The sequence below is a fragment of the Danio rerio genome, chromosome 5 (genome assembly GCF_049306965.1).
Source record: "Danio rerio strain Tuebingen ecotype United States chromosome 5, GRCz12tu, whole genome shotgun sequence".
NCBI classification, from domain to species: Eukaryota; Metazoa; Chordata; class Actinopteri; order Cypriniformes; family Danionidae; genus Danio; species Danio rerio.
In genome coordinates, this window is record NC_133180.1 from 67,402,699 (window position 1) to 67,415,426 (window position 12,728).

The window sequence follows — 12,728 nt, forward strand, 5'->3', positions numbered from 1 at the left end:
ATAAATTTGGTAATTGTAAAATATGTATTGAATGGGTCAAAATAATGTAGATTTATTTTAAGCCAGAAATCATTTGAGTATTGTGTAAAGATCATGTTCCAAGAAAATTTTATTTCCCACTGTAAACATATTGTACATTAATTTTCATTTAGTAATGTGCTTTGCTAACTTCAAATGCGAATTTCTTAACGTTTAGAATTTTTGAACCCTCAGATTACAGATATTCAAATAGCTGCAACTCAGCCAGATATTGTCAAATCCTTACAAAGTATTCATCAATGAAAAACGTATTACTAGGTGTTGTACAAATGTAAATGTAAAGAAATTCACTCTTGAGACATTTTTCTTGGTCCAGGGTCCCATATTGTAATAATTTGCTGTTAGCTGTGGCAGACATTTTCAGTAAATGCATTGGAAAACCTATAGAAAAGAGACAAATTTTTTTTTTTCTAAAACAAGCACAACAACAGAAACCCACAACCTGTCTTTTTGATATACAACCTTACAAAAGAAGCACAAAATTGCATGTTATAATTGCAAACTCTGGTCCTCCTTACTATCATAAGCACCCGTACGAAAAACCACAAAAGCATCACATGAACTTTACATGTTCAAACTCATAAAATGAGGGTTTTGGAACGTTTTGTTTGGCAAAAATGTGATCACATTATGATCACAATACCACATTTTGAAATATGATCCATATTTACCTTGATTGGACACATGAAACATGGACGTTTTTATGTAAGGAAAATGTCACATCTTTTTTTAACAATTAAAATGTTCCAAAACCAGACTTTCATGTGTGTTTTACTTTTGAATCTTTAAAATGTAAAGTTTGAGTCATAATAGTAAGGGCACACTCAGGACTGTTTGCTGAGGCTCTGGAATAATGATAATAAAGTTGTAAATAATGTCTTGAACAGATGATTCTTTTGCTTTACAAGACCAGATGTGGATAATCAGGAGTGATGGGGGTATTACTTTTGTTTTGTCTGTATGCTTTTTTTTTTACTCAAAAAGTACCGGTAGTCGCTGATTTGTTTTATGGATCACAAAAAATCTAATTTAATGTTCCACTGAAGAAGAACAGTTGCAGAAATATTATGTTACTTAATTTTTTGGGGGTTAACATTACTAGGCACGGTTTACCCAGGGTTAACCACTTGTAAATGGTTGTTAATCATACTGATGTATCAATATATAGCATTATATATATATATAAAATATATTTTCTTTTGAATAATGTTGCTCTCTTTTCGAACCGAATAAAATGTCTGCGAATAACTGTGTTTTTAAAGGGAAGTGTAGGTCGCTGTTCCTGTCAGTCTGCCTCATTGTCCTTGCTGCGCCGTGACTCATTGGCTTTCCGTCGCTGCTGAGGTCGTGATGACCCAAAAGCCCCGCCTCCTATGTTCGCTGATTGGCTGATCATAACCGTCTTTAGATAAACACCACTCAGGACGGGTGGTATTTTCACATCATCAAGCGATGTGATGGTGCTCGAGATGTGCCTTTGTGCACGATTAAACTCGCTTTGTCGAATGGCGAGGTAGACGGTTGTTTTTAAACAACAGGAAAGTGACAGGTTTTGATTTTGTTGTTTGCGTTATCAGAGCGTTAAAATGCGCGGACGCGTGACAGGCCAGGCCATGGAGTTGCTGGGCAGCGGCGGCTGTAGGATCAGCGTGACCAGGCTCTTTCTGTCCCCGTCAGCCAAAGCAGCCGCTCCGGTGACCGGGGCTCATGGCGTCGGCAGAAGGTTTCGGTCAACATCCTCCATGTCCAGCTACTCGGAGCTGGCTCGGGAGCGGTCCAAAACCGTTACGTCTTTTTACAACCAGTCCGCCATCGACGCATCCGCCGAGAAGGTCAGTCACCGTTTGTAGATGGTTTTACTTCAGCTGTAGTCTCTTCAGCCTCTCAGTGGTGGTCTAAAAGTCACTAACCACCCCAAATAGACGGTTTCTCATGATGACACTAACCAACAGAAATAAACCACACAGGCCTTTTTCACTATTTGGTCTTTAAAGTTACTGTTTAATTTCCGTTTGTATGTTAGTACAATTGGTAAGTTAATATTCACTACAACGTATACCGCATTGATCCAGAGAAATGCCTTTTAGCAGTTTAGCTGCTAATAATCAGTATTACAGAAACACCTTTAAGTTACAGTAACCAAAAAAAGTAGAACACAAAATAGTTGTAAATGAGAAGATTATTAAAGAGATGGTTCAATCAAAAAACGGAAAAACCTCTCATCGTTTATTCAACCGTCAATTATCACAAACCTGTTTCTTGTATTACAAATAGAAGTTAGCGTTACGTTGAAAAATGCTAAAAGCCCTGTTATAATTGACGTCCATAGCATTTGTTTTTCCCACTGTGGATGTCAATGGGTTACAGGTTTCCAACATTCTCCTAAATGTCTTTTTTGTGTTAAACAGAGAAAGGAAAATCATAAAGGTATGAAACAATCCAGGATTAACGTTACATTTGAATTTTTGGGTGAGCTTTTTAAAATGAATGCATCAACCTACTTTCTCAGCCATTTAAAACTGTAAACTAAATGTTAGCTTAAAAAGCAAGTCTCCATATACCTTGTATTTTGGCTAAATTGCAGATTATAAACTCATTTGTAGAGCAGTGTTTGAAAGTTTTACTTGACTCTCACAGTGTTCATAAACACAAGCTCAGTAAGCTTCATAAACACAGACAAACATCTAGTATTAGGTGTCAGCAGTGAAACAACCATGAGGTCTTCATGTACAGGTCACGCCAAGGGCAGCAAGCTTCATGAATATTCCAACCTTTTTACACTTATATATTATTAATTATGTTCATGTGGTAAAAATGTGCATCTGATTGCCCATCTTGCCAGGTTAAGTCATTTTTCTGTTGTGCATGGTATCCTTATGTAACCTGACCTACTTTGGGCATCTGGGACTACACTAGTGACTCGACAAAACCCAGTGTGCTTATTGCTCTGCCACTGCTCCTCCTGTACCAATAGGTTCATTAAGCACATTTTCATAATTGAGTCAAGACTGTTAAATGGTTAACTCAGTTGGAGATTTATTCTTTGCTCAGCCACACTGAAACGTTAACCCTGCAAATCTTGACATGTGAAATGTCGTAAAAGTAGTTTTTTTATGGAGACGTTAAGTCTGTTGACCCAAAAAATTGCATTGTGTTCTTTTGCATTGTATTTGATGCATAGCTATTTTAGTTTTGTGGGTCATATATACTGATATATTATAGTGTAATTATTCATCTAATGCCTGATGGGTGAAAATTGTCGTTTATTCACATCCAAATAATATATAGATAATAAGTAGCCTGGTGTTGGTGTTGTCATTTTTGGTCATTCATTTTTATTTTTTAGGAAAGCATGCTAACTTATCTGAAATGTATGGAGTCAGATCATTCATTCGTTTTCTTGTAGGCTTAGTCCCTTTATCAATCCGGGGTCGCCACAACGGAATGAACCGCCAACTTATCTATCAACTTTTTACGCAGCGAATGCCTATTCAGTCTCAATAATAACAGTACATTTACAAAACTAAAATTCATACGCGCACAGCATAATTCACATTTACAAAAACCAATTTTCAAGTTCAAAACTTGTAAGTGTGCAAATCCAATTCGTAAATCTGAAACACAATTCATAAATGTGCAAATCCAATTAGTAAATCCAAAAGCAATTCATAAGTGAGCAATTAAATGTGCAAATCCAATTGCTTAATTCAAAACGCAATTCGTAATTGTGCAAGTCCAATTTGTTAATCCAAAACATAATTCGTAGAGGAGAAATGGACGTGCCCAAATGAGCCTGGTTTCTCTTGTGGTTTTTTTAACTCTTTATTTTTGCCAATTGGTGAAGTTTTTTTCCTCGCCGCTGTCGCCTCTGGCTTGCATGGTTCGGAATCTGTAGAGCTGCACATCGATGGGTTGCTCTTCAGTGTTTGGACTCTCAGTAGTGATTATTAACCACTTTGAACTAAACTGAACTTAAACTCTCAAAACTGAACTGACACTGTTTCAATTTACTATGATCTTCTATTTGAAGTTGCTGTGACACAATCTACACTGTAAAAATGCTATACAAATAAAGGTGAATTGAATTTATAATTGTGAAAATCCAGTTCGTAAATTTAAAATGCCATTCGTAAATGTGCAAATTCAATTCTTAAATCCAAAATGCAATTTATAATTGTGAAAATCCAATTTGTAAATTCGAAATTAATTTCGTAAATGTGCAAATGCAATTTGTAAATTCGCAACAAAGTTAATAAATGTGCAAATCCAATTTATAAATTCAAAGTACAATGGATGAATTCAGAAGTAAAAAGCATAATTATTTCCACAAAGCTCACACACATGCATCTTAACTTAATACATTTAAAATGTTTACACAAATATATATCAAGTTCTTGAATTGACTTCTGTCACACATCTATGCATTTATGAAGTTAAGAATTGAATTTGTGCATTTTATGAACTGTTTTGCATTTATGAACTGATTGTTTAAGTGTGAGTTGTGCTGTGCACGTATGAATTATATTTTGTAAATGCATTATTATTGAGACTGATCTGGCTCTGTGGAAATATATTGTTACATAGTGTTAAGAAACTAAATAACTGTTCTCACTTGGCATTAACATTGTAATCGAAGGTTTTAAATATAGATCTGTCCTTTACTCCTGAACTTATGTTCTCCATTATGTAGTACACTCGCTTACAAATAGTTCTATTAATAAGTGTAACTTTACCTATGAATCTGTCACTGCAAAATCTTGTTTATAAAATATAGAAATAACAGAATGCCTTAATAAAAATAAATGTCTTTACATTGTTTGAAGTTGACTGAAACCTTGATTTACAGACTGCTGAATGAATGGAATACACAAAGTCTCTCTCATCCCTTTTAAATCAAGTTATATTTAAAGCATATGCTATTTTTAACAGCAGTGTTCTTTTTGCAGCCTTCTGTCAGACTGACACCAGCCACTATGCTATACGCAGGGAAGTCTCCTGACGGACAGCATATCTTGGTAATTACACACTCTCGAGCACTGTCCTACATTTATCCTAACCCACACTGGAGTCGGTCATTTGTGGGCAGATTGCAACATTTTTGCATCGAGGATCACCAACTCACTGTGTAGAATCATTAATATTTTTATATTAAATGGGTTATTTATTTAATTTTTTTTTAATGAGTAATTTTTTATATTTGAAATATTGGTCTACTTTAATTTAGTTGCTCTTAATTGCAACGTAACGTCAACATCATTTTGTGTTTTAACGACTGTCATCTTAAACACCCCGTTTTAATTATAATCAGGGTTCCCATGCTTCTTTAAAGTACTTAAATTTCAGACATGAATTCAAGGCCTAGAAGATACTTAAAACCAAACATAGGTCCGTGAAAGTGCTTGAATTACAATTGAAATTAAATTGGTTTATGGTTATATTTGAACAATTTTACTTAATTGTTAAAAACAGCAAAAATGTCCAATAACACTGACAAATAATGCATGTTATTTCAATATTTCAGAAACCTTATTTGAATATCACCAGTAGTGAATTCGACAGTTTTTATTAGTTATTTGTACGCGACTTTTTAAAAAGCTAAGACTTAAGTTAGTAGGACTCTACATATGCTGGGGTATGAATCGCAAAGGTACTTGATTTAAAATTAATGGTGCTTTAAAATGTCCTTGAATTTGCCGTTTATGAAAATGTGGGGACCTTTAATAATGCTAAAAAGGTTAATAAAACACTATATAAGGTGTAATGTATAATGTGCATTCTCAAAATTGAATCTAATACGTAATTCTAAATTAAACTACATTATGCTTACCTCTTCATTTCACAGAATCCAATTCCTGTGTAAATGCATTTATTCTACCTCTGAACAACATTGGATAATTAGTATAAAGACAATTAAATGTCTTTTCAAATGTGATACCTTGAACCTTTGCTATGTAAATCACACATTTATAATTTATTGTAATCAGAATACATCCTATTTATTAATCGGCATTATAAATATAGTGGTTGTACTATGATATTATAGCGAAATACTGGTATTATGTGGGTAATTAAAGGATAAGAGAACTCTAAAATAAAAATTCTGTTATTAATATTTCCCCCTCATGTTGTTCCAATCCTCAGAGACGTTCATTCATCGATATTTTAGATGAAAAGCAAGAGCTCTCTAGACAGACAACAACAGTCTTGAGGTGTTCAAAGTCCCAAAAAAGAACCAAAAATTGATTCCGTGGTTCAATTCTTATCTCTGGGAGCATTTTTAGTGCCAAAAAACCTAAATATTATTTAGTTGTCGATTTCTTGTGTACACCTCTACTATGGGAATTAGAAACGGACACCCTGACCTAAAGCGACATTGGATTACAAAGTCACAGTTTTCACAGTTTTTTTTGGTGCACAAAAGTTATCTTTGAGCTTCATATGATTATAGAATGATCTAAAAATATTTCTTTTTTTGGACCTTTACTGTCTATGGTGGGTGAGAGCTCTCAGATTTCATTATTATTTTGATTTGTGTTTGGAATGACAAGACAGTGAGAAATTTAAACCATTTTTATATTTGCGTAAACTAACCCTTTAACACAATCTTAGCTTTAAGTTGGAGAACAGTTTTAGCTTTATAATATGATCGGTAATATTGGGTTTTTAATCGCGTTTTTGTGCTTTAATTCAATACAGAGCAGTGCCAGGTATCTACACAAAGAGCTGCCTGTCCGTATTGCCCATCGCATTAAGGGCTTCCGTAGCCTGCCCTTCATTATCGGCTGCAACCCAACCATTCTCCAAGTGGTAAGTTTCCCTTCATCTCTAAAGGACTTCACTGTTATTATTCATTCTGTTGTGATGGGTTGAGTTACCGTCTCTCCTACAAGCTGGTTAGTTGGAGAAGCTCCACTGTTGATATTCTCAGAGGGGATATTGGGTGATGAGGAGTTAGAAGTCATGCAGTTTTCAGATAGAGCATCGAATTGAACTTGTTTGATCAAACTCCTGCTGTTCTGCAGTCACATCTTCCCAAACATGATCCTGCTTGAATGCTACAAATGGAGTCCTGGTATTGATTTGGGTAGATAGGAAATGGTTTATTGATATGCCGTGGTTATATTTAGTGCGTAGATAGGTTTGCTGAGCACACATTGTGCAATAAAGCAGTGCAGAGAGTGGATTTGCCTCAAATCAACTAAATTTTTGTATTCTTTAATAAAAGCACATTACTTTTCATGTTAAATACTAAAATATATTTTTTAAATTATTGTTTTCATTTTTAATTATTTATATTTAATTATTATTATTTACTTATTTACTTTTATTATTTACTATTATTTGTTTTTATTTTTTTATTTATGATTTTATTGTATTCATTTATTTATTTATATACCTAATTTTTATAGATAGATAGATAGATAGATAGATAGATAGATAGATAGATAGATAGATAGATAGATAGATAGATAGATAGATATTTATTATTATTATTTTATTATTATTTTTTGTTTTTGACCATGTGGACCTACAAAAGAATTTATTTGGTCTTAAATATTTAATATAATTACCTTATCATGCAAGGTAACCTACATTAGAAAACAAAAACATGTCAATTTTTCTCAATAGGAAAACATTGTTATACATGGGTCCAGCTGATTAAATTTATTAAAATAAAAAACATGTATAAAAATCAAATAAATAAATATTTTGGGGCTGCACTGACTCTTAATATGTCTTCAAATTATTCCTATTCTAAGATTGTCTGACAAGATTTGTGTCTTCTCATGGTTTCTGCAACACCAAGCCAAATTTAAGACTTTAAGAAAATTAAGACTTTTTCCATTGGTATTTAACAAGACCGTAGCATATAGTACAGAATAAGAAAATTACAGACTGGGTGTTGGAAAGAGTTTTAAAAAATAAAGAATAAATACTCTTTCATAGCTAGAATTCAGGTCAAGATTGATCATTTGCTATTATTCATACAGGGTGTTTCTGTTATAAATGACTGATGTTCTTGTAAAGTTTCTGACAAGTATATAAAAAAAAACATGTCATTTAATTTTGTTGCCATGCTTAAAGGGGTAGTTCGCCCCAAAATGATTAAATTTACGCAACTTTCATGTTAAACACAAAGAAAGATATTTTTGGAATGTTGGAAAGCTGCAGCCATTGACTAAAGTGTAGTGTAGCTGTAGTGTGTTTATGTGTGTGTATTTATTTATATATATATATATATATATATATATATATATATATATATATATATATATATATATATATATATATATATATATATATATATATATATATATATATTAGTATTTTGTGTTCCCATAGATGTCAATGGCTGTGTTTCTGCATTCTTAAGAATATATTGTTTTGCATTCAGTAATTCAATAAGCTTATAAATACAATACAATTTAATAAACATGTTTAGAATCACTTGGGTGTATGTAAATACTGAGTGAACTGTCCCTTCTACAGTTTTGCTATTTTATGTTGACTGTAAACTTGGCTTTCTGACTGAGCAGTCAGACATCTGCTTCCAGTTTTCATTTATAGCACAAACAGCAAATTAAATATAATAAAAATATAGATATATTTAAACGCTTTTCCATAATTTAGACCACAGTTGTGTGCAAAACTCCATAAAAACTCTTCTGTTTTGAATTTATTTTTAAACTGAATTCTATTATTGTTTGATACAGTTGCTTTAAAGACAGCAAAATAGTTTTGTATAAGAGCTGAGCATCACTATTTGAGAATATTTGCAGATTTTCATTCATTTTGATTCCAAAGTTTAGCATGGATGTTTGGACCTTACATGTCATGTTGTCCTGCTCTCCTTGAGCTGTTTCTCTCTACATTCAAATAACTTGAATAACAATGCTTTTTGGATTAATGGTTCATTGATGGGTAAAACAATAAGACAAAGACAATAAGCAGAAATGGCATAAAGCTCTCCTCCCCTTTCTTCATCGTGTTTACTTCCTTTAGTATGCTCTCCTCCTCCTGTGAACTTTTACCCACATCTGCTTCTACAGAGAGTCTCGCCTGCTGTTGTTTTGTTTTCTATGAGGAAGACAAACTCAGCCAGGTTCAGTTTAGAAGCATTAAGAACAATTCATTCTACAACATTCATATAATAATTAAACGTTATAATCAGCCATAATGCAGCACACTAAAAAAAAATATTTCTTTTATTTAGTTTTTTCTGCTTGATCAAACTACTTTTTTTAAAATGAACTGAACCAACACAATTCTTGAGGGTCTTTTTGAGACAGCTTAGTTGTATTGTTCAATCCACTCGCATATAATTAAAGTTCTATTTGTTTTGGGACAAAATAAAGGACTTGTGTGGAACCCAGCATTTTTTACAGTGTACAATTATAATTAAATGCCAAATTCAATTAATTAATGCATTTCCAAATAAAATGTAATTACAAAAAGTACAACTACACAACCGATCAAAGGCTTGAGACTAGATCTAGTGTTATATTTTAGGTAAGCCCATGTAAATTAATGAAGGATGCATAAAACCAATTAAGATTGATATCAGCATGGTTATAATGTTACAAAATATTAACTTTCTGTTCCTCAAAACATCATGGAAAACAAGTATCCATGTCTTTCAATTTATATTAAGCGACTAAACAGTTTTTTTCATGGATAATGGCACAAATTTTCCTGTTAAATCAGCATTTGAGAATGTTTTTGGTAGGATCATGGAGCAATGGTGGAGAGAATTGAGCTTTAAATCAAAGGAATAAATTCCATTTTATAATGTATTAAATAAAAAACAGTAACAGTAAAAACAGTAAATTGTACTATTATTTTATTTGTTTTTGATCAAATTTATTATTATTATTATTATTATTATTATTATTATTCCCAAAAAGCATAACTTACCAAACCGAAACGTTTGATGGTGAAGCATTTAGAATTATAGTCCAATATATTTATATCTGTAGTTTTATTGGAAAACAATTTGTATTTATTTAGTTATTTATTTATTTATTTATTTATTTTAATCACAACCTATAAATAAAAAGTGTAAATTATCTGGAAGTTAGGTAGAAACTTTAACGCTCATGCATTTTCACATTCAAAACCAGCATGTTTGTTTCTTCCGGTCACATTTTCTTTTAAATGAAACATTGTTCCTCGAATCCTCTAAAGAATGTACGCCATGTGCTCGCGCAGGGTTGCTGAGGGGGCCACGAATGGGTTTCATGCAAGGATGAAGCACCAAGCCTCTGGGAAGACCAGCTCTAGGAAATGCACCACAGCATTTGTTACCCCTATATTGTACTCATGCATTCTCTCCCTCTCTTCTTTCTTCACAGCATGAGCTTTATATCAGGGCCTACCACATGCTGAGCGACTTCCCAGCTGTAAGTTGAGCAAATCTGTTCATATTCATTCATAGCCAGCTGTTGCACATTTCCATAATTAATTTTGTAACCGAAGAGGCTTTTGAGTTTATGTATGAACTCGGCTACTGTTGAAGATTGGATGGTGGTGTATAGCGTTTCACCACTGAAACATAAGTCTTTGTTGGCGGACTGACTCACTGTGTGAAATGCTGGCTCATTAATATGGCTCATGATGTGAGTTTGGTGATCCATCATCAAATCCCATGTTTTACAATGTCTGATAACTGATTAATACGAGACAACTGAAAGGATTAATGTAGTTATTTTAGTGGCCTATGCAATGCAGTATTAGTCTGTAGGGATTGTTTACAGTTTAACCCAAAGAATGACCAGTCTGGTAGATGAAGAAGAGCCGGAGTCAGAGATTTTAAAAAAATAAATTAAGTTTACTGAAGATAGTTTGCAGTTTCATTCGCAGAAGCCAGCTTCAACACTCTCAATGAGTTCCTAGGCCGCTCTGCTTACAGTTTCAACAATCGAACAATTATACTCTTTACACAAGTCCAGAAAGGGTGGGATCCAGGTAAACAGTTCTCATTGGTTACAACAGAAATAGACAATAATTCTAAATACATGCGTCAAAGAAACATAGTATCTACTTCCAGATATGGATGGCCTTAATGCGTGCGTCAAAGAAAGCATTGTATCTGTCTCCAGATATGGATGGCGACCTGATGCCTAGAGGTGAGGTCGCCTTAAGTTATTAGGAGCTGATCTCCGACCTGTAAAAAGCTAAACCAGGAAAACAAAAGACACAAACGACCATCTGTGTTAAAGACTCAAGGATGTTTCTTGTACGTTCAGCTGTGTTATCAGGCTGGTTCAAGACTGTTTCCATCAACAGTCTGCTGCAATATCTTTACTACACACAGTCTATCTCCACACAAAAAGGAATTACATTAAAATTAATTATACTCAAAAACAGATAAATCAAACAGCTATAATATTATAGGCAATATCAGGACAACTAGAACAGGTGTCTTCTTCTCCTCTGTATGGGGAGAGAGAGAGAGAGATCTCCATGACCTATGACCTGGTTTGTGTGTCTCCTGAAAACAAAGTTAAAATAGACAGGCAAAAAGAGAAACAAGGACACAGAACATTCTTACAGTAAGCAGTTTTAACTTATTCATTATTTAAAACCAATTCACAGTTAAATACTGAGAAACAGGATGATGAAAAGGATAAACGTTGGTCCATGATGAGATGGATTGGAAAGCAGAAATCCGAATCCTTCAGTCCCCCCTTTTGACCCGAATGGAGTCCAAACTCCACTTCCGGTCAACCAGTGAGGTCACTAAGGAGAGTGAAAGTAATGACTCATGCTCCCTTAATAAGTTCGCAGAGTTTTCTTCACCCCTTCTTGGACAAGCTGGAACCTAAAAATTCCAGTCCCCAAGCTAAGGGCTCTTTCACTCTCCACCCACAAAAGGAGTTCACGCTTCCCATCATCGGTGGGATTAAGGGTCCTGCAAGCAGAAGTGAAAACATACAAAAAAACAACAACAGCGGACCAAAGTCCAGAATGTGAACACAAATGCGCAAGCCCTAAAAGTCCTCAAGAAGTAAACAACTCATAATTACCATCAATACTTCCTCTGATGCATCTACAACTTGCTCCAACTCTAAATCCAAACATCCAGGCCAATTCTAAGGCTCAGAGATCCTCTGATCAGACACAAAAGGTCATCCACTCAACCTAAGCCACACAGGATTCAAATTCATGACCTGCAAAAACATCTTTATCTTCACCAGTTTTAAAACCTTCATCAGCATGTTCTGTAACTTCAAATTAGAATAATGAAGCATTTTTACATTAACACACATTAAACATGCCAACAGCACAATAGTCCAATTCAGCACCATTACCATGTTTAATTATCACCTTGCTGAACTCCATGTCAGTCAAGTCCACTTAAAATATCTTTTCATCCAAATAATGTTGTGATTGTAGTGATGCTACACATTCCTCTGTATCATTGATAGGAAGTGTACAAGCACCCTTGTCCTGGCCATAATGAGCCAAATTCACCTTCACAGTTAACAAACTAATATCAAATCCACTCTCTGGAAGCCGGGCTAAATGAATTGAGCCAGACCCTCAGTCACCTCAAAGAGACTAGATATAGATATTACCTGTTACCTAAAGACCAAGAAAGATGTAATGGTTTTTACAAACTATTAATCCAAGTCATTAACATGCAATAAGAGGGATTGTGAATCCATTTCTTTTGTTCCCATGTTTTA

At 34.0% G+C, this 12,728-nt stretch overlaps 2 protein-coding genes across 7 annotated transcripts in view; both read left to right on the top strand.

Annotated features, from left to right (window-relative positions):
- Positions 1-12,728, top strand: part of lrwd1 (leucine-rich repeats and WD repeat domain containing 1) — a 779,065-nt gene that overhangs the window by 31,587 nt on the left and 734,750 nt on the right. The gene's annotated exons all lie outside the window — the stretch shown is intronic.
- Positions 1,429-12,728, top strand: part of bckdk (branched chain ketoacid dehydrogenase kinase) — a 45,721-nt gene continuing 34,421 nt past the window's right edge. For 4 of the 5 annotated variants that reach the window (XR_012405733.1, XR_012405730.1, XR_012405731.1 and 1 more), the window contains exons 1-4: positions 1,470-1,871; positions 4,986-5,054; positions 6,736-6,846; positions 10,392-10,439. Coding sequence is in view for 1 of the 5 variants with exons in the window: in NM_213060.2 (NP_998225.2) it covers positions 1,626-1,871; positions 4,986-5,054; positions 6,736-6,846; positions 10,392-10,439 (474 nt within the window). In the remaining 4 variants the exon portion in view is untranslated. Of the gene's footprint in view, positions 1,872-4,985; positions 5,055-6,735; positions 6,847-10,391; positions 10,440-12,728 lie in introns of all 5 variants that reach the window. The other variant, NM_213060.2, reaches the window with a different exon arrangement.